At 49.6% G+C, this 23,075-nt stretch overlaps 1 protein-coding gene across 1 annotated transcript in view; it reads left to right on the forward strand.

The window, feature by feature from the left end:
* Positions 1–23,075, forward strand: part of LOC140392960 (inorganic pyrophosphatase-like) — a 148,217-nt gene that overhangs the window by 73,205 nt on the left and 51,937 nt on the right. Inside the window, 2 exon segments of the mRNA XM_072478772.1 lie at positions 4,926–4,934; positions 6,769–6,967. Of these exon segments, the coding sequence (XP_072334873.1) occupies positions 4,926–4,934; positions 6,769–6,967 (208 nt within the window).

Raw genomic sequence — 23,075 nt, forward strand, 5'->3', positions numbered from 1 at the left:
AACATCCATGCCTTTCTCCACCGTGAATACCGATGAGAAATATTCATTCAGGATCTCACCCAACTCTTGTGGCTCTGCACATAGATGCCCTTGTTGATCCTTAAGAGGCCCTACTCTGTCCCTAGTTACTCTTTTCCCCTTTATGTATCTGTAGAATCTCTTTGGATTCTCCCTTGCATTATTTGCCAAAGCAATTTCATGTCCCCTTTTTGCCCTCCTGATTTCCCTCTTAACTCTATTTCGACAATCTCTATACTCTTCAAGGGATCTACTTGATCCCAGTTGCTTATGTACGTCATATGCCTCCTTCTTCTTTTTGACCAGAGTCTCAATATCTCGAGTCATCCAGGGTTCCCTACTTCTACCAGCCTTGCCCTTCACTCTAAAGGGAATGTGCTTACCCTGCACCCTGGTTAACACATTTTTAAAAGCCTCCCATTTACCAGCCGTCCCTTTGTCTGCCAATAGTCTCCCCCAATCTACCTCTGCAAGTTCCTGTCTGATACCATCAAAATTGGCCTTGCCCCAATTAAGAATTTTAACTCTTGGGCCAGACCTATCATTCTCCATAGCTATCTTAAAACTAATGGAATTATGGTCACTTGTCCCAAAGTGATCCCTCACTAGCACTTCTATCACTTGCCCTTCCTTATTTCCCAAGACGAGGTCAAGTTTTGCCCCCTCTCTAGTCGGTCCATCCACATACTGAATGAGAAATTCCTCCTGAATACACTCAACAAATTTCCCTCCATCCAAGCCCCTAATGCTATGGCTGTCCCAGTCAATGTTGGGAAAGTTAAAGTCCCCTACTACTACCACCCTATTATTCTTGCAGCTATCTGTAATCTCCTTACATATTTGCTCCTCAATTTCCCGCTGACTATTTGGGGGCCTGTAGTACAGTCCTACCAAGGTGATCTCTCCCTTCTTATTTTTCAGTTCCACCCATATAGACTCAGTGGGCGAACCCTCGGATATATCCCCTCTAAGTACTGCCGTGATGTTCTCCCTAATCAAAAACGCCACTCCCCCTCCTCTCTTACCTCCTGTTCTATCCTTTCTATAGCATCTGTACCCCGGAACATTGAGCTGCCAGTCCTGCCCCTCCCTTAGCCATGTTTCAGTCATAGCTATAATATCCCAGTCCCATGTGCCCGTCCATGCCCTGAGTTCATCCACTTTGCCCGTCAGGCCCCTTGCATTGAAATAAATGCAGTTTAATGTAGACCTTCCTTGCTCTCTGCCCTGCTTTCTCTGGTCATGCTTTACACACTCTCCCTTCCTGCCTTTTGTTTCTGTCCCCACTGACTTCCTACATCGGTTCCCATCCCCCTGGCACATTAGTTTAAACCCTCCCCAACTGCACTAGCAAACACCCCCCTGAGAACATTGGTTCCGGTCCCACCCAGGTTCAGACCGTCCGATTTGTACAGGTCCCACCTCCCCCAGAATCGGTCCCAATGTCCCAGGAATTTGAAACCCTCCCTCTTGCACCATCTCTCAAGCCACGTATTCATCCTAGCTATCCTGTCATTCCTACTCTGACTATCACGTGGCACTGGTAGCAATCCTGAGATTACTACCTTTGAGATCCTACTTTTTAGTTTAACTCCTAACTCCCTAAATTCAGCTTGTAGGACCTCATCCCGTTTTTTACCTATATCGTTGGTGCCTATATGCACCACGACAGCTGGCTGTTCACCCTCCCCCTCCAGAATGCCCTGCAGCCGCTCCGAGACATCCTTGACCCTTGCCCCAGGGAGGCAACATACCAACCTGGATTCTCGTTTGCGTCCGCAGAAACGCCTGTCTATTCCCCTTACAATTGAATCCCCTATCACTATAGCTCTGCCACTCTTTTTCCCGCCCTTCTGTGCAGCAGAGCCAGCCACGGTGCCATGAACCTGGCTGCTGCCACCTTCCCCTGGTGAGCCATCTCCCCCAACAGTTTCCAAAACGGTAAATCTGTTTTGGAGGGAGATGACCGCAGGGGATCCCTGCACTGCCTCCCTACTCTTCCTCTGTCTGTTGGTCACCCTTTCCCTATCTGCCTCAGTAATTTTAATCTGCGGTGTGACCAACTCACTGAATGTGCTTTCCACAACTTCCTCAGCATCGCGGATGCTCCAAAGTGAGTCCATCCGCAGCTCCAGAGCCGTCAAGCGGTCTAACAGGAGCTGCAGTTGGACACACTTCTTGCAGATGAAGGAGTCAGGGACACCAGAAGGGTCCCTGACTTGCCACATCTCACAAGAGGAGCATGACACGGGTCTGAGCTCTCCTGCCATGACTTAAACCTGAAGTTAAATTTGAACTACACTACACAGCTAGGAGAAAGTCAAAGAGAGAGAAATCACTTACCAGTTACAAGCCAATCACTTACCTGCTGGCTGTGATGCAATTGCTCCAGAGACTCCCTCACAGGTCTGCTTCTCTGCACCTCCTTCAGGTGAGCACCAAATTCCCTTAACTAGTTAATTACTTTACTTAATTAACTTGATTTTTTTTTTTTTGTCACTCCCCTCTTACCCGAACTCAGCCTTACCCAAACTCAGATACGCTCTGTTTGCCTTCAGCACTCTGTTTCTAAAGGCACTTCAGCCACACCCTTTGTATCCTTCCTGATTTACAGTCAGCCAATAGGCCTGCTCCCAAAACTGATCTCTCTCCCAAACAGCTGACCTGCAAGGTAAGGAAGTGGTTAATCAGTACTTACCTCACCCACAGCGCGCCCTTTTAAACTGTCCCTTCTGCCTCGCAGCTCCCGCGCTTTTTGAAACTCCCGCGCTGTTTCCAAGGTCCTGGCTCCCTCTCTCTCCCGAACAGCTGACCTCACCCACAGCGCGCCCTTTTAAACTGTCCCCTCTGCCTCGCAGCTCCCGCGCTTTTTGAAACTCCCGCGCTGTTTCCAAGGTCCTGGCTCCCTCTCTCTCCCGAACAGCTGACCTGCAAGGTAAGGAAGTGGTTAAGCATTTACTTAATAATAATATTTAGGCATTAGTTCTTTTAAACAAACCTTTGTGGCTAATTCCAGAACCAGTTTCTGCAAACCTTGACCTTGTTTTAGTATTGTCAGCAAATTTGAAAAGATTGCACCTGGCTTTGATGGCCTATTTGTGTAGATCACAGTGTGACGCTGCTCAATTTCCATTTAGCATTACCTCTCACTACCTGATGTTTTTGACATTGCTCTCTCAAACACGTACAGTGGCTGGCACTGCTGCCTCACAGCGCCAGGGTCCCAGGTTTCATTGCGACTTCGTGAAACTGTGTGGAGTTTGCACTTTCCCTACTGAATGTATTACTAACTATATTGTATCTATTGTCCCTGTTTGAGATTCTCCAAAAAGCGGAAACACTCTCTGCATCTACCCTATCCAGCTTATTTATAATTTTATGGACCTTAATTGGACCACCTATAATTTGATAATTTTCTAAAGATGAAAGCCCCATCCTGTTCATTCTTTCCCGATAGCTTTAATACCATTTTGTGAATCTTAATTGCATTTTTTCCAGTGCTAGCACCCTTGTTTAAGGTATGGAGACCACAACATTTCTGTCCTCAATCTGACTAGGATTTTATATCAGTATAACATTCACTGGGCTGGGACTTCCGGTGACGGCGGGTGGGATGCAGTTGGAGGGCTCCCATTCAGGAACGGCATTGTCGGGGGTTAACGCCCGGTCCTAGGGCCAGCGAAGGCAGTAAAAGTCGGGAGACAGCACAGAGGAGGGGAATGTCGAAGACCAGCAAAAACAAGGCCGTGAAAAAAGCGACTGAAAGTCCGACGGGGAGTGGAAAGTTCACCGCGGGGTCAGTAAAGAAAATGGAGGCTGGAGCACCAGGGGAGGACGCAGTGCTTATGGCTGAAGGAATAACTAAGGTGATGGCTGCGGAATTCGAAAGGCAGTTTGCAAAATGCATGGAGACGGTGAGGAAGGAGATGAGGGAGGTTTTGAGTGCGCTGGTGGAGGAGGCGATTCCCCCGGAGATGACGGCGGTGGCGAGCGCAGTGGCGGAGGTGCGAGAGCAAGGGGAGGCATGGAAGGAAGTGGAGGAGATGTTATTGCAGCACGGGGATCAACTTGCCTCGATGGGGAAGGAGATGCGGAAGGTGATGGACATTAACAAGGATCTGCGAGGAAAAATGGAAGACCTGGAAAATAGATCCAGGCGACAGAATTTGAGAATTGTGGGCCTGCCCGATGGAGTTGAAGGACCGAAGCCGACTAAGTATTTTGCCATGATGCTGGCAAAACTATTGGGGCAGGGGGAGGATCCCTCCCGATATGAACTGGATCGGGCTCATCGGTCGTGGAGGCCTGTACCAAAGGCGAGTGAGCCGCCAAGGGCAGTGACTCTGTGCTTCCGTAGGTACAGGGTGAAGGAGAAGGTCCTGAGCTGGGCCAAGCAGAAGCGGGTGGTGCAGTGGGCTGGAGCTGGTATACGTGTATACCAGGACTTTACGGTGGAGCTGGCGAGGAGGCGGGCTACCTTCAACCGGGTGAAGAAGGCACTGTACATTAGCAAGGTGCAGTGCGGCATTGTATATCCAGCGAAGCTGAGGGTGACTTATAAGCTCAGGGACTTTTATTTTGGAACGGCGGAAGCAGCGGAGGAGTTTGCGAAGGCAGAAGGACTGTGGCAGAACTGACAAATTGAGAAATGGCCATGTGCCGATGTAACCTCATGACTGTATTTTTTGTTTCACTGCGTGCGGGTGTGGGGGCTAAAGGAGCCAATGTTGTATATATTTGGACAAGGGAAGGAATGGGACTTTCACTCGAAATTAGGGCTCTTTGGGATGAAGGTGGATATGCGGGGTGTGTGTGCTAAAAGGGGATCTCTGGGCTTTCCTAGGGCCGGGCAAGGGGGAAAGGGACCCGGGCGGGGGCCTACACGCTGGCTGGTTTAAGCCGGCCAGTGAACGGGAGTGAGGTGGGGGGAGGGGCTGCGGCCATCGGAGCCTGGCAGAACAGGGTCCGAGTGGTCTAGCCGGGGTGGAAAGTTGGGGGGAAGGAACCGAGGTTGGGAGGAGGAGTTTTACAAGAGGCAGTGGATGGGAGGAGCTGGAGACTTGGGGGAGGGGAGGGGGGGGGGGGGGGGGGGTACAACTCTTGGGTATCTTATACGGTACTCTTTCAGAGGCTGCATGGCGTTGAGTGTAGGGGGGGGGGGAGGGGGGAGTGGACTCTATAGGTCAATGGTGACCATGGGCGGTCCCGGACTCCTTTTTCTTTTTCTCCTTTGTTTTTTGTTTCCACCGTGGGAAGGTTTGGTTTATTGGATGCATATATTGACAGGTGGGCCGTTGTTTGGGGTGGTGGGAGGATGGGATCATTGGTATTGTTAAGGGGATTGATTTTGTATTTGTTACCATTTACTGTTTGTGGGTGGGGTGTAGATTTTTGAAGGAAAATGTGAAAAAGTAGAATAAAAAAATATTTGTTTAAAAAACATTCACTGGGCTGGATTCTCCGCCGTCGGGATGCTCCGTTTTGCCAGCAACCTGGGGGTTTTCCGACGGTGTATGGCTACCCACAATGGGAAACCCCATTGACCAGCCGGCGAGACGGAGAATCCCAGCGGCGTGCTGAACCAGAAATCTGGCGTGGCGGGATGGAGAATCCAGACCTACATTTGAATCCTATACTGCTATAGAATTAGATCCCAGTATTTTGTGAATATTTTTATTTGCTTCACTGACCTGCAATGCTGTAATGGTTTGTTCATCTGCATTCCGTGATCCGAATCCATTTGGTCTTTTGTTTTTAATGCTGTGGGTGATCTTGCTATTTTTCTACCAAAGTGCATCACCTCACATTTATCTATGTTAAAGTTATTTTGCCAATTAACGGCCAGTCCCCATGTATTGTATTATATTGCATTCTTGCTCAGTGTTAGCTGCACCCCCAGCTGGGTATCATCTGCGCAGCTTGAGATGAGCAATTATAGACAGAAGACGACCCTCTGACCAATCCAGCCTATCCCTCACAATCTATAAGATTTCACCATATCTGAAAACCCAATCAAAAACCTGGGCTTATGTGGGGAGGAAGGACCTGAGAAATTTCTCTCTCAACCCTTTAGATGTTTGAAACTACTCTGGGTGATTGCTCTGGCCCCAATTAACATCGTGCAGCATTTATCTCTGTATAAGGCAGTCTCTGTCCCAGCCACAAATACGTCCAGCTACTTGAAAGAATTCAGCAAATCGAGGTGCACTGCATGAGGTGTCAATCACCAGCCCTCTGAGAAAAGAACCGTTGTGGTCTTTCTCTGCCAAAGTCCAAATTTCCAAAGTCCTACTATTGCCCACAATGAGGAGACCAAAAAATGGACATTGGGGATACGTGAGGCCAAACCAAGGTTTTGTCGTAGCACAAAGTATGCTTTGATTTGTAATCGACCTATTGACTTTGCTGTGTCTTCACAGCATTGTTCCTGAGCCTTTAGAGATTGATAGACTAACATGTACAGACTTGTTTCCCTCCACTGGCTATAGTTTTGACCTGAAGGTTGTATCTATGTTCAGCATGGATGCATTTGCCTAGTTTAAAAACCATTTTCCAGTCATGAGCCCAATCCCAGTGTGACTAGATCTATCTATAATATTTAAACATTCTCTCAATCTGACTTTAACACATATGATGCATGTGCACAAATTTGCAGAGTATTTATTCCCCAAGCACCTAAAACTAGATCATTAACTAACATTGAGAGCAACAGTCTGTTTTGTAGGAGATGTTAATTCATTTATTTGGAAGTTGGACATTTATTCTGGTGAGCATACAACGATCAAAAAATCCACCCAACTAAGCAGCGTTTCTTCAATTAGATATCGATGATGTGAGACGGTTGAAACCAGGATACCTGGAGGCCTCAGTTGATTGGTTCAAACGATACAAGGTGCCTGATGGAAAACCTGAAAACCAGTTTGCGTTCAACAGTGAATTCAAGGACAAGGTATCTTGGCAAATATCATTAAACGTTTAAAAGCTCCCTTTCATCAACTCCTGAAGTAGTGCACTATTTCCTAAAGCAGTCCAACAGTGACGTAAATTGTAATTATGTCCATTCATGTAGTCCCTTCAACGTCAAAAAAAACCTCAGCCTACTTGCAAAAGGAAGGCTCAGATCCAACTTCAGAGGGGGTATTTAAGACCAATCTTAAGATCAATCTGCTCAAACGCAGATCTTAGCAGCCAAATCTTGCGGACCCTCCTGTGCCTTAGCCCTATCTCACTATTCTCCCCTCAGTTACTGAGCTCATTAGAGCCACCTTGTAGTCCCTGGGCACCTTTTCACAAAACATTGCTTCCTCGAGCTAACTGATATTGTAATAATAATCTTTATTATTGTCACAAGTAGGCTTACATTAACACTGCAATGAAGTTACTGTGAAAATCCCCGAGTTGTCACATCCCGGTGTCTGTTCGGGTACACAGAAGGAGAATTCAGAATGTCCAAATTACCTAACAGCACGTCTTTCGGGACTTGTGGGAGGAAACTGGAGCACCCGGAGGAAACCCACACAGACAAGGTGAATGCGCAGACTCCGCACAGACAGTGACCCAAGCCGGGAATCAAACCTGGGACCCTGGCGCTGTGAAGCAACGGTGCTAACCACTGCTGTAAATGGCTTGCTTTTCCTCCGAAACAGTTCCTCCCACTTTCAAAATGCCATCACAGCCCCTCATCAAAAAATCAAACTAAGACACCCACTGTCCTTGCAAACTACTGGCCCATCTATGAATATAGGAACAGGAGGAGGCATTGGTGCAGTGGTATTGTGAGTGGACTAGTAATCCAGAGACCCAGGGGTAATGCTCTGGGGGGTCCGGTTCAGACCTGGTCAGGTTCAAATCCCACCACTGCAGATGGTGAAATTTGAATGTCCATCCACGAGCGACTCATTAGCAGCGCTACTGACCGAGCTGGTTGTGTTCTAAAGGACATAGCTGCTCAACTGGGTCTGTGGCAGGTGGTGAGGGAACCAACAAGAGGGAAAAACATACTTTATCTCATCCTCAAAAAGCTACCTGTCGCAAGTTCATGGCAGTATCGGTAGGAATGACCACTGCACAGTCCTTGCAGAGACACGGTCCCATCTTAACATTGAGGATACCCCTCATTGTGTTGTGATTTCAGACAGATCTAGGAACTCAACTGGGCCATCAGCAGTAGAATTTTATACAGCTAATCTAACCTTGAGCTCAGCATATCTCCCCTTTACCATTAGCACCAAGCCAAGGGATTGTCTCTGGTTCAATGAAGAGTGCAGGAATGCATGACGGGAGCAACAATAGGCATACCAAAAAATGAGGTGAAGCTACTTGTGTGTCAGACGTCAGAAGTAGCAAGCAATAGAGCTAAGCAATCCCACAACAAATGGATCAGATCTAAGCTCTGCAGTCCTGTCACATTCAATCATGAATGGTGGTGGACAATTAAACAACTCTGGAGGAGGTGGCTCCACAAATAGCCCCATCCTCAATGATAGTGGAGCCCAGCACATCTATGCAAAAGACGAAGCTGAAGCATTTGGAAACCACTTCAGCCTGAGTGCCATGATCCACTGAGCCCTCTTCCTGAGGTCCCCAACATCACAGATGTCAATCTTCAGCCAATTCGATTCACGCCAGGTGATATTAAGAAACAGCTGAAAGCACTGGGTACTGAAAAGTATGGTCCCTGACCTGACAATATCCTGGCAATAGTACTGAAGATTTGTGCTCCAGAACTTAACTGTGCCCCAAGCAAAGCTGTTCCAGTACATCTGCAACACCGGGCAATGTGGAAAATGTCCCATACACACACACACCAGGCCAAATACAACCCAACCATTTACTATTCTTGAAAATCAACAAAGTGGTGGAAGGGGTCATCAACAGTGCTATCAAGCGGCACTTACTCAGCAATAACTTGCTCGCTGCTGCTCAGTTTGGGTTTGCCAGGGTCACTCAGCTTCTGACCTCATTACAGCCTTGGTTCAAACATGGACGAAAGAGCTGAACTCCAGAGATGAGAGTGATTGCCCTTCGACATTAAAGGCAGCATTTGATTGTGGCATTAAGGAGCCCTAGCAAAACTGGAGTCAATGGAAATCAAGAGGTAAACTCTGCACTGATTGGAGTCATAACCTGACACAAAGGAAGCTAGTTCTGCTGGTTGGAGATCAATCATTTCAGACCAGGGATATCACTGCAGGAGTTCCTTAGGGTAGTGTCCTAGGCCCAACCATCTCCAGCTGCATCATCAATGACCTTCCCTCCAGATGTCAGATGTGGAGATGTTCGCTGATGACTGCACAATGTTCAGCACTATTTGTGACTACTCTGATACTGAATAATAATTTTTATTGTCACAAGTAGGCTTACATTAACACTGCAATGAAGCTACCGTGAAAAGCCCCCAGTCGCCACATCCGTCGCCTCTTCGGGTACACAGAGGGAGAATTCAGAATGTCCAAATTACCTAACAGCCATGTTTCAGGAATTGTGGGAGGAAACCGGAGCACCCGGAGAAAACCCACGCAGACACTGGGAGAACGTGCAGACTCCGCACAGACAGAGACCTAAGCCGGGAATCGAACCTGGGTCCTGTCGTGTTGGGTGTTCCGATGCACAAATGATCCAACACGGCTGTAGATGGTACAACTCTGTTTTATTGTCTTAACAACGGCAACTATTAACTGCTTGGGTACGTGCTTCACCAGCTAACCTGTGGACCCAGCCCTATCACTATCTTAGTGAGGCACTCAGCACATGGTCTATGTCTGAGTGGATCGCTGTGAGCTCTGTGCTCTGAGCTATCTCCTGGTAGAATGAGCGGGAACTGTGGTGTTCCCTGTTTTATAGTGCGTGTGCTCTCACTGGTGATTGGCTGCGATGTTGTGTGTGTGCTGGTTGGTCCAACTGCCTGTCCATCAGTGTGTGTGATTGCACCATGATATGCTGATGTGGATATCATGACATGACATCCCCCCCCCCCCCCCCCTTTCACAAGGATATGTGCCTACATGCTAATAAATAGAAATGTGTACTGAGTGCATCTGAGTATGTGTGCAATATTTACAACATGTACATAAGGCTAAACTATATACAGAGGAAGGTGCCAGGTGCAACAGAGCAACGAGGTTGTACCAATAACACAACAAATGCAATCAGCAAACGACGAGAGAAAACTTCTGGAACAATGTACGACAAGAAAAGAAACTCGTTAACAGTACTGTAAAACAATTTAGTGAGTCCAATGTGCTAACAGGCTCATAAGTCAAGTCTCTCGGGTGGGCGACGAATTCGGGTTGACCGATTCAAGGGTGGGTCAGGATCCACCGGCTGAGGAATGGGCCTGGCCACGGGCGAGAGAGGAAGAGGCAGAGTGGCAGGAAGCTCAACAAAGTCGACATCAGGGACAACAGGAGGGCATGGCAACGGTGCATGATCTCATAGCGAACGCGGAACCAGATGAAGGGCCCGCCAATTACGGCGGCGAATGGAGCCATCGGGCATGCGAACCAGGAATGAGCGGGGAGCCACGTGGCGGAGAACCTCGGCGGTTGCCGACCAGCCACCCTCCGGTAGGTGTATGCGTACGCTGTCTCCAGACGCCAAGGCAGGAAGACCAGTCGCCTGAGCGTCATGTGCCACCTTCTGCTGAGCACGCTGTTGTTGCATCCTTCGCAATACTGGAGCATGGTCAGGGTCAGGAACATAAATGGACGGCACAGTGGTCCTGAGGGTGCGTCCCATCAACAGCTGGGCTGGCGAGAGGCCTGTGGACAGTGGGGCCGAGCGATAGGCCAGCAGGGCTAAACAGAAGTCAGATCCAGCATCAGCAGCCTTGCAGAGGAGACACTTCACGATATGGACGCCCTTTTCCGCCTTGCCATTCGACTGAGGATGCAAGGGACTGGATGTCACGTGTGTGAAGTTGTATGAAGTGGCAAAGGAAGACCATTCTTGGCTCGCAAAGCAAGGCCCGTTGTCAGACATGACGGTGAACGGAATTCCATGGCGAGGAAAGGTTTCTTTGCATGCCCGGATGACAGCTGATGACGTCATGTCGTGCAGGCGTATGACCTCCGGATAACTTGAGAAGTAGTCATCAGAATAATGTAGTCCCTGTCGAGCGCATGAAAGAGGTCCACGCCCACCTTCGCCCAGGGGGACGTGACCAACTCATGGGGCTGAAGTGTCTCAGGGGATTGCGCCGGCTGAAACCTTTGGCAGGTGGGGCAGTTGAGCACCATGTTGGCGATGGCGTCGCTGATGCCCGGCCAGTACACAGCCTCTCGGGGCCTCCGCCTGCACTTTTCAACTTCGACATGGCCTTCGTGCAGTTGTTTGAGGACAAGCCGGTGCATGCTGTGTGGGATCACGATCCGGTCCAACTTCAAGAGGACACCATCAATGACGGCCAAGTCGTCCCGGACATTGTAAAATTGTGGGCACTGCCCCTTGAGCCACCCTTCTGTCATGTGGCGCATTACACGCTATAGAAAGGGGTCAGCCGCAGTCTCACGACGAATGTGGGCCAGACGTGCAGCAGTGGCCGGCAGATTGGCCGATGTGAAGGCTACTTGTGCGTCGACCTGACAAATGAACCCCTCCGAGTAGGGCGGTGTGTTGACCGACCTGGACAGAGCATCTGCGATGATGAGATCCTTCCCCCGGGGTGTAGACAACTTGGAAGTCGTACCTCCGGAGCTTGAGCAGAACGCGCTGGAGGCGAGGGGTCATATCGTTGAGGTCCTTCTGAATGATGCCGACCAGGGGGCGATAGTCGGTCTCCACAGTGAACTGCGGAAGACCATATACATAATTGTGAAACATGTCGATGCCAGTCAACAGGCCTAGGCACTCCTTCTCAATCTGCGCATAGCGTTGTTCTGTGGGGGTCATGGCCCGCGACGCATAGGCGGCTGATGGTTCTGACTTGGGGACATCCGGTTCTTGTGGATGATCGCAACGCGGAAGGGCTCCCTGTCTTCGGTATCGCTGGTCTGCATGCTATCAGGATATGACTCCGTGTAGGGGGTCTGAATCGCCCGCACGTCCCTGCGAGGCTGGCGGAATTGTTGGGAGTTGGCAGGTTGAGCTGCTCGACAGCAGGCAGCGTAGTGGCCCATCCTGCCACAGCGGAGGCAGTGTCGCACTTTGGCTGGACATTGTCGCTTTAAATCGGCGGAGCCACAGTTGCCGCAGGTCGTGACGTCATGGCGTTCGTTGCGCCACCGCCATACCAGGCCATGACCATCTCCAACAAAAGAGAATCTAACCATCTCCCTGTGCCATTCAATGACATTGCCATCGTTGAACCCTCCACTATCAACATCCTGGGGGTTGCAATTGACTAGAAACTGAATTGGACTAGCCATATTAATACTGTGGTTACAAGTGCAGGTCAGAGGCTAGGATTACTGCGGCAAGTAACTCACCACCCGACTCCCCAAAGCCTGACCATTATCTAAAGACACAAGTGATCAGTGTGATGGAATATTCTCCACTTGCAAGGCACTGGACACCATCCAGGACACAGCAGCCCATCCACCACCTTCAACACTCATGCCCTCCACCAACTACACCGTGGCAGCCATGTGTACAAGATGCACTGCAGCAACTTACCAAGGCTCCTTCAACAGCACATTCCAAACCTACGACCATTATCATCTGGAAGGACATAGGCAGCTGATACATGGGAACTCCACCACCTGGAAGTTCCTTCCAAGTCACTTATCACCCTCACTTGGAAATATATTGCCTTTCCTTCACTGCGCTGCACTGTGGGTGTACCTATATCACGTGGATTGCAGCGGTTCAAGAAGGCGACTCAGCACCACATTCTTGAGGGTAATGAGGATGGGTAATAAAAGCTGGCCCATCAGCAACACCCACATCCTGTAAAAGAATAAAGAAAACTTCCGTCACCCTTTGTAAAAAAAAAAATTGTTTCCTAATTTTACTCCAAAAGCGTCTTGTGCTAATTATGCTCCCTCGGTTTCCTTTCCAACCAGTGGATATAGTTTCTCTTTACCTTATCTGTTTTCCTTACTATCTCAAACTTTGACCAAAACACACCTCCGAGTTGTAAATTCCAGGGAAAATGCTCCTAGTTTGAAATGAAAATGAAAATTGCTTATTGTCACAAATAGGCTTCAAATGAAGTTACTGTGAAAAGCCCCTAGTCGCCACATTCTGGAGCCTGTTCGGGGAGGCTGCTATCTTTCTTCACAAGTTAACCCTTGGGAGTTCAGGTGTTCTTCTAATAAATCCACACTGCACTCCCTCCAAAGCCAGCATATCCTCAAGGTGTGGTACCCTTCCCCATACACGTTTTTTAAAAGTTTTGTATTAATTTCGATAGGGGGGTTGATAGATCCTGTGGGAATGAGAGAGACTCGCGGTTGGTGTGTTGCCTCCCAGTGCCAGGGTGCGTGATGTCTCGGATCGTGTTTTCGGGATCCTTAAGGGGGAGGGGGAGCAGCCCCAAGTCGTGGTCCACATAGGTACCAATGACATAGGTAGGAAAAGGGATAGGGATGTAAGGCAGGAATTCAGGGAGCTAGGGTGGAAACTTAGATCTAGGACAAACAGAGCTATTATCTCTGGGTTGTTACCCGTGCCACGTGCTAGCGAGACTAGGAATAGGGAGAGAGAGGAGTTGAACACGTGGCTACAGGGATGGTGCAGGAGGGAGGGTTTCAGATTTCTGGATAATTGGGGCTCATTCTGGGGTCGGTGGGACCTCTACAAACGGGATGGTGTACACCTGGACCAAAGGGGTACCAATATCCTGGGGGGGAAATTTGCTAATGCTTTTCGGGAGGGTTTAAAGTAGTTCAGCAGGGGCTTGGGTACCTGAATTGTAGCTCCAATATACAGGAGGTTGAGAGTAGTGAGGTCATGAGTAAGGTTTCAAAGTTGCAGGAGTGTACCGGCAGGAAGGTGGTTTAAAGTGTGTCTTCTTCAATGCCAGGAGCATCCGGAATAATATGGGTGAACTTGGGTTGGTACCTGGGACTTCGATGTTGTGGCCATTTCGGAGACATGGATAGGGCGGGGACAGGAATGGTTGTTGCAGGTGCTGGGGTTTAGATATTTCAGTAAGCTCAGGGAAGGTGGTAAAAGAGGGGGAGGGGTGGCATTGTTAGTCAAAGACAGTATTACGGTGGCAGAAAGGACGTTTGATGAGGACTCGTCTACTGAGGTAGTATGGGCTGAGGTTAGAAACAGGAAAGGAGAGGTTTCTATAGGCCTCCGAAAAGTTCCAGAGATGTAGAGGAAAGGATTGCAAAGATGATTCTGGATAGGAACGAAAACAAACAAAGCACAAAGAAAAGTACAGCACAGGAACAGGCCCTTCAGCCCTCCAAGCCCGTGCCGACTATGCTGCCCGACTAAACTACAATTTTCTACACTATCCCTCTATTCCCATCCTATTCATGTATTTGTCAAGATGCCCCTCAAATGTCACTATCGTCCCTGCTTCCACTACCTCCTCCGGTAGCAAGTTCCAGGCACCCACTACCCTCTGTGTAAAAAAAACTTGCCTCGTACATCTACTCTAAATCTTGCCCCTCGCACCTTAAACCTATGCCCCCTAGTAATTGACCCCTCTACCCTGGGGAAAAGCCTCTGACTATACACTCTGTCTATGCCCCTCATAGTTTTGTAGACGTTTTGTAGCAACAGGGTAGTTGTTATGGGGGACTTTAACTTTCCTAGTTTCGGGAGCCGTTCGGAGGAGGAGGAGCAGTCTCTGTCAGGGAGAGAACCTGAGAACATCTAAGACACTCTGAAGGTAAGAAGGTAAGTAAGTGATTTTTACTCATTTTTACTTTTTCAACTTGTGTGTCGGGGGGAAACTGAAGTGACATCACAGAAAAGCTGTGGCCTGAGTGGCTGGTTGGGAATCTACACTAAATTTAAAAAATTAAGCATTGGTAACTAATTAAACATAATTACTTAATTATAATTTAGAGGGGTATCTAAGCCAGAGACCGGAGAGTACTATATTTAGCTTTCGCATTTATATTAGAAATCTAGTGCTAGGAAACAGATAGTTAACAGTAACTTAAAAAATATATATATTAAAAAAAAGTTTTAAACTTTTAATTTTAATTAATTGACGCAATGTCAGTTAGAGGGGTGCAGTGCTCTGACTGAGAGATGTGGCAGGTCCGGGAGGCTTCCAGCGTCCCGGATGGCTTCATCTGCAGAAAGTGCACCCAACTGGAGCTCCTCACAGACCCCATGGTTCGGTTGGAGCAGCAATTGGATGCACTTAGGAGCATGCAGGTGGCGGAAAGGTGGCGGATAGATCGCAATTATATAAATGTGGTCACACCCAAGGTGCAGGCAGAGAAATGGATGACCACCAGAAAGGGCAGGCAGTCAGTGCAGGAATCCCCTGTGGTTGTCCCCCTCTCGAACAGGTATACCCCTTTGGATACTGTCGGGGGGGATAGCCTATCAGGGTAAAACAGCAGCAGCCAGAGCAGTGGCACCATGGCTGGCTCTGATGTTCAGAAGGGAGGGTCAAAGCGCAGAAGAGCAATAGTAATAGGGGACTCTATAGTCAGGGGCACAGATAGGCGCTTCTGTGGACGTGAAAGAGACTCCAGGATGGTATGTTGCCTCCCTGGTGCCAGGGCCAAGATATCTCCGAACAGGTAGAGAGCATCCTGAAGCGGGAGGGCAAACAGGCAGAGGTTGTTGTACATATTGGTACTAACGACATAGGCAGGAAGGGGCATGAGGTCCTGCAGCAGGAGTTCAGGGAGCCAGGCAGAAAGTTAAAAGACAGGACCTCTAGGGTTGTAATCTCGGGATTACTCCCTGTGCCACGTGCCAGTGAGGCTAGAAATAGGAAGATAGAGCAGCTAAACACGTGGCTAAACAGCTGGTGTAGGAGGGAGGGTTTCCGTTATCTGGACCACTGGGAGCTCTTCCGGGGCAGGTGTGACCTATATAAGGACGGGTTGCATCTAAACTGGAGAGGCATAAATATCCTGGCCGCGAGGTTTGCTAGTGTCACACGGGAGGGTTTAAACTAGTATGGCAAGGGGGTGGGCACGGGAGCAATAGGTCAGAAGGTGAGAGCATTTCGGGAGAACTAGGGAATAGGGACAGTGGGGCTCTGAGGCAGAGCAGACAGGGAGAAGTTGCTGAACACAGCGGGTCTGGTGGCCTGAAGTGCATATGTTTTAATGCAAGAAGTATTACGGGTAAGGCAGATGAACTTAGGGCTTGGATTAGTACTTGGAACTATGATGTTGTTGCCATTACAGAGACCTGGTTGAGGGAAGGGCAGGATTGGCAGCTAAACGTTCCAGGATTTAGATGTTTCAGGCGGGATAGAGGGGGATGTAAAAGCGGTGGCGGAGTTGCACTACTTGTTCGGGAGAATATCACAGCTGTATTGCGGGAGGACACCTCAGAGGGCAGTGAGGCTATATGGGTAGAGATCAGGAATAAGAAGGGTGCAGTCACAATGTTGGGGGTTTACTACAGGCCTCCCAACAGCCAGCGGTAGATAGAGGAGCAGATAGGTAGACAGATTTTGGAAAAGAGTAAAAACAACAGGGTTGTGGTGATGGGAGACTTCAACTTCCCCAATATTGACTGGGACTCACTTAGTGCCAGGGGCTTAGACGAGGCGGAGTTTGTAAGGAGCATCCAGGAGGGCTTCTTAAAACAATATGTAGACAGTTCAACTAGGGAAGGGGCTGTACTGGACCTGGACCTGGACCTGGACCTGGACCAGGTGGTAGATGTTTCAGTAGGGGAGCATTTCGGGAACAGTGACCACAATTCAGTAAGTTTTAAAGTGCTGGTGGACAAGGATAAGAGTGGTCCTAGGATGAATGTGCTAAATTGGGGGAAGGCTAATTATAACAATATTAGGCGGGAACTGAAGAACATAGATTGGGGGCGGATGTTGGAGGGCAAATCAACATCTGACATGTGGGAGGCTTTCAAGTGTCAGTTGAAAGGAATTCAGGGCCGGCATGTTCCTGTGAGGAAGAAGGATAAATACGGCAATTTTCGGGAACCTTGGATAACGAGAGATATTGTAGGCCTCGTCAAAAAGAAAAAGGAGGCATTTGTCAGGGCTAAAACGCTGGGAACAGACGAAGCCTGTGTGGAATATAAGGAAAGAAGGAAGGAACTTAAGCAAGGAGTCAGGAGGGCTAGAAGGGGTCACGAAAAGTCATTGGCAAATAGGGTTAAGGAAAACCCCAAGGCTTTTTACACGTACATAAAAATCAAGAGGGTAGCCAGGGAAAGGGTTGGTCCACTGAAGGATAGGCAAGGGAATCTATGTGTGGAGCCAGAGGAAATGGACGAGGTACTAAATGAATACTTTGCATCAGTATTCACTAAAGAGAAGAAATTGGTCGATGTTGAGTCTGGAGAAGGGTGTGTAGATAGCCTGGGTCACATTGAGATCCAAAAAGACGAGGTGTTGGGTGTCTTAAAAAATATTACGGTAGATAAGTCCCCAGGGCCTGATGGGATCTACCCCAGAATACTGAAGGAGACTGGAGAGGAAATTGCTGAGGCCTTGACAGAAATCTTTGGATCCTCACTGTCTTCAGGTGATGTCCCGGAGGACTGGAGAATAGCCAATGTTGTTCCTCTGTTTAAGAAGGGTAGCAAGGATAATCCAGGGAACTACAGGCCGGTGAGCCTTACTTCAGTGGTAGGGAAATTACTGGAGAGAATTCTTCGAGACAGGATCTACTCCCATTTGGAAGCAAATGGACGTATTAGTGAGAGGCAGCATGGTTTTGTGAAGGGGAGGTCGTGTCTCACTAACTTGATAGAGCTTTTTGAAGAGGTCGCAAAGATGATTGATGCAGGTAGGGCAGTGGGTGTTGTCTATATGGACTTCAGTAAGGCCTTTGACAAGGTCCCTCATGGTAGACTAGTACAAAAGGTGAAGCCACACGGGATCAGGGGTGAGCTGGCAAGGTGGATACAGAATTGGCTAGGTCATAGAAGGCAGAGAGTAGCAATGGAAGGATGCTTTTCTGATTGGAGGGCTGTGACTAGTGGTGTTCCACAGGGATCAGTGCTGGGACCTTTGCTGTTTGTAGTATATATAAATGATTTGGAGGAAAATGTAACTGGTCTGATTAGTAAGTTTGCAGACGACACAAAGGTTGGTGGAATTGCGGTTAGCGATGAGGACTGTCAGAGGATACAGCAGGATTTAGATTGTTTGGGGACTTAGAATCATAGAATCAGACTTCCGGGTGCGGCGATGACCAGCTAAGTCGCACGTTTCGGCAGCTCCCGGTGGAACGGACTTTTGGGCTCTTAATAAGAGCCCCAACGGCAATTTTAACGGCTAGAAGCACTGTGCGGTAAACCAGAAGGGAATCCCCCCTGGAAACGGATGGAAAAAGGAGAGGGAAGTGGCCAGATTGCAGTGGATCCTTTGGAGCAGCGGCAAGGAAGGCAAGCAAGAACCAAGATGGCGACGGAAGGTGGCAGTTTAACATGGGGCCCTGAACAACAAGAGTTTCTGAAATGTTGCGTGGAAGAACTTAAAAAGGAAATGAAGAAGGAGCTGTTGGCCCCGATATTACAGGCGATCGAAGGGCTAAAGGATGAGCAAAAGACCCAGGAGCGGGAGCTTCGGGTCGTGAAGGCAAAGGCTGTCGAGAACGAGGACGATATACAGGGCCTGGTGGTGAAGACTGAGATGCACGAGGCACACCATAAACGATGTGTGGAAAGACTGGAGGTGCTGGAGAATAACGCGAGGAGGAATAATTTAAGGATTCTTGGTCTTCCTGAAGGTGCAGAAGGAGCAGACGTCGGGGCATATGTGAGCACGATGCTGCACTCGTTAATGGGAGCGGAGGCCCCGGCGGGTCCGCTGGAGGTGGAGGGAGCATACCGAGTGATGGCGCGAAGACCGAGAGCAGGAGAAATTCCTAGAGCCATAGTGGTGAGATTCCTCCGTTTTAAGGACAAAGAGATGGTCCTTAGATGGGCAAAGAAAACTCGGAGCAGTAGGTGGGAGAACGCGGTGATCCGCGTATATCAAGACTGGAGTGCGGAGGTGGCGAGAAGGAGGGCTAGCTTTAATCGGGCCAAGGCGGTGCTTCACAAAAAGAAGATAAAATTTGGAATGCTGCAACCGGCAAGACTGTGGGTCACATATCAAGGGAGGCACCACTACTTTGAGACGGCGGATGAGGCGTGGACTTTTATTGTGGAAGAAAAACTGGAATAAGCGGGTTATTAAAAAAGAACGTTTGAATCAAAGTGGTGGGGCGAAGAGGGGGGGAAAAGGGGGGGGAAAGATGAGTTTTATGTTATTAATCCTGCGATGCGGTAACTTTTTTCTCTCTTCCACAGGTGGTGGTGGAGGGAGGAAGGGAGGTGGAGGAGATGGGGCGTTGGCCATGGGGGCGGGGCCAAAAGGGAAGCGCGGGCTTTGTTCCCGCGCTATGATAATCATGGCGGGAATAGGGAAGCAGGAAGGAGGGGGCGTCGCACGGTGCGAGCCGAGGTCACGGGGGGAAGCCGAGGTCGGCCAGAGTTTGCTGACTTCTGGGAGCAACATGGGGGGTGTAACTACGCTAGTGGGGGATCTAGTGGGGGAGGGGGGAGCCGTGGGCGGGGGCCACCGCCTGGGGGGGGGGGACAGCTGCGTGGGAACCGGATGAAGAGCTGGAAAAAGGGGATGGCTAATCGACAAGGGGGGGGGGCGTAAAAAGCCCCCCAACCCGGTTGATCACGTGGAATGTGAGAGGGCTGAACGGGCTGATAAAGAGGGCACGAGTACTCGCACACCTTAAGAAACTTAAGGCAGACGTGGTTATGTTACAAGAGACGCACTTGAAACTTATAGACCAGGTTAGACTACGCAAAGGATGGGTGGGGCAGGTGTTTCATTCGGGGCTAGATGCGAAAAACAGGGGGGTGGCTATACTAGTGCGGACTCGGGTTATGTTTGAGGCAAAGACCATAGTGGCGGATAGCGGGGGCAGATACGTGATGGTGAGTGGCAAATTACAGGGGGAGGCGGTGGTCTTGGTAAACGTATATGCCCCGAACTGGGATGATGCCAGTTTTATGAGGCGCATGCTAGGACGCATCCCGGACCTAGAGGTGGGAAAGTTGGTAATGGGGGGAGATTTTAATACGGTGCTGGAGCCACGGCTGGACAGGTCGAGAACCAGGACTGGAAGGAGGCCGGCTGCAGCCAAGGTGCTTAAAGATTTTATGGAGCAGATGGGAGGAGTAGACCCGTGGAGATTTAGTAGACCTAGGAGTAAGGAGTTTTCGTTTTTCTCCTATGTCCACAAAGTTAATTCGCGAATAGACTTTTTTGATTTGGGAAGGGCGTTGATCCCGAAGGTGAGGGGGACGGAGTATACGGCTATAGCCATTTCGGATCACGCTCCACATTGGGTAGACTTGGAGATAGGGGAGGAAACAGAAGGGCGTCCACCCTGGAGAATGGATATGGGACTAATGGCAGATGAAGGGGTGTGTCTAAGGGTGAGGGGGTGCATTGAAAAATACTTGGAACTCAATGATAACGGGGAGGTCCAGGTGGGAGTGGTCTGGGAGGCGCTGAAGGCAGTGGTTAGAGGGGAGCTGATATCAATAAGGGCACATAAAGGAAAACAGGAGAGTAGGGAACGGGAGCGGTTGCTGCAAGAACTTCTGAGGGTGGACAGGCAATATGCAGAGGCACCGGAGGAGGGACTGTACAGGGAAAGGCAAAGGTTACACGTAGAATTTGACTTGCTGACAACGGGTACTGCAGAAGCACAGTGGAGGAAGGCACAGGGTGCACAGTATGAGTATGGGGAGAAGGCGAGCAGGTTGCTGGCCCATCAATTGACGAAAAGGGGAGCAGCGAGGGAAATAGGGGGAGTGAGGGATGAGGAAGGAGAGATCGAGCGGGGAACGGAGAGAGTGAATGGAGTGTTCAAGGCATTCTATAAAAGTTTATACGAAGCTCGGCCCCCGGATGGGAAGGAGAGAATTATGTGCTTCCTGGACCGGCTGGAATTTCCTAAGGTGGAGGAGCAGGAGAGGGTGGGACTGGGAGCACAGATCGAGATAGAGGAAGTAGTGAAAGGAATTAGGAGTATGCAGGCGGGGAAGGCTCCGGGACCGGATGGATTTCCAGTCGAATTTTATAGGAAATATGTGGACTTGCTTGCCCCGATACTGATGATAACCTTTAATGAGGCGAAGGAAAGGGGACAGCTGCCCCCGACTATGTCGGAGGCAACGATATCGCTTCTCCTAAAGAAGGGCAGCACGGTAGCATAGTGGTTAGCATAATTGCTTCACAGCTCCAGGGTCCCAGGTTCGATTCCGGCTTGGGTCACTGTCTGTGCGGAGTCTGCACATCCTCCCCGTGTGTGCGTGGGTTTCCTCCGGGTGCTCCGGTTTCCTCCCACAGTCCAAAGATGTGCCGGTTAGGTGGATTGGCCATGATAAATTGCCCTTAGTGTCCAAAATTGCCCTTAGTGTTGGGTGGGGTTACTGGGTTATGGGGATAGGGTGGAGGTGTTGACCTTGGGTAGGGTGCTCTTTCCAAGAGCCGGTGCAGACTCGATGGGCCAAATGGCCTCCTTCTGCACTGTAAATTCTATGAAATGTCGAAGGAAAAAGTCCCGCTGCAATGCGGGTCCTATAGACCTATTTCCCTCCTAAATGTAGACGCTAAGATTCTGGCCAAGGTAATGGCAATGAGGATAGAGGATTGTGTCCCGGGGGTAGTCCATGAGGACCAAACTGGGTTTGTGAAGGGGAGACAGCGGAATACGAATATACGGAGGCTGCTAGGGGTAATGATGATGCCCCCACCAGAGGGGGAAGCGGAGATAGTGGTGGCGATGGATGCCGAGAAAGCATTTGATAGAGTGGAGTGGGATTATTTGTGGGAGGTGTTGAGAAGATTTGGCTTTGGAGATGAGTATATCAGATGGGTACAGCTGCTGTATAGGGCCCCGATGGCGAGCGTGGTCACGAATGGACGGGGGTCTGTGTATTTTCGGCTCCATAGAGGGACGAGGCAGGGATGTCCTCTGTCTCCATTATTGTTTGCACTGGCGATTGAACCCCTGGCAATAGCATTGAGGGGTTACAGGAAGTGGAGGGGAGTACTCAGGGGAGGAGAGGAACACCGGGTATCTCTTTACGCGGACGATTTATTGGTGTATGTGGCAGACCCGGCGGAGGGGATGCCAGAGATAATGCGGATACTTGGGGAGTTTGGAGAATTTTCAGGATATAAGCTGAACATGGGGAAAAGTGAGCTGTTTGTGGTGCATCCAGGGGAGCAGAGCAGAGAAATAGAGGACTTACCGTTGAGGATGGTAACAAGGGACTTTCGCTACTTGGGAATCCAGATAGCCAAGAATTGGGGTACATTGCATAGGTTAAACTTAACGCGGTTGGTGGAACAGATGGAGGAGGACTTCAAGAGATGGGACATGGTATCCCTGTCATTGGCAGGGAGGGTACAAGCGGTTAAAATGGTGGTCCTCCCGAGATTCCTCTTTGTGTTTCAGTGCCTCCCGGTGGTGATCACGAAGGCTTTTTTCAAAAGGATTGAGAAGAGTATCATGAGTTTTGTGTGGGCCGGGAAGACCCCGAGAGTGAGGAAGGGATTTCTGCAGCGTAGTAGGGATAGGGGGTGGCTGGCGCTACCGAGCCTGAGTGAGTACTACTGGGCCGCCAACATCTCAATGGTATGTAAGTGGATGGGAGAAGAGGAGGGAGCAGCGTGGAAGAGATTGGAGAAGGCGTCCTGTAGGGGGACTTGCCTACAAGCCATGGTGACGGCGCCGTTGCCGTTCTCACCGAAGAAATACACCACAAGCCCGGTGGTGGTGGCTACTCTGAAAATTTGGGGGCAATGGAGAAGGCATAGGGGAAAGACTGGAGCCTCGGTGTGGTCCCCGGTAAGAAATAATCATAGGTTTGCTCCGGGGAGAATGGATGGGGGATTTGGAACATGGCAAAGAGCAGGAGTAACACAATTGAGAGATCTGTTTGTAGATGGGACGTTTGCAAGTCTGGGA

This window comes from Scyliorhinus torazame, chromosome 16 (assembly GCF_047496885.1).
Source record: "Scyliorhinus torazame isolate Kashiwa2021f chromosome 16, sScyTor2.1, whole genome shotgun sequence".
Classification (NCBI taxonomy): domain Eukaryota; kingdom Metazoa; phylum Chordata; class Chondrichthyes; order Carcharhiniformes; family Scyliorhinidae; genus Scyliorhinus; species Scyliorhinus torazame.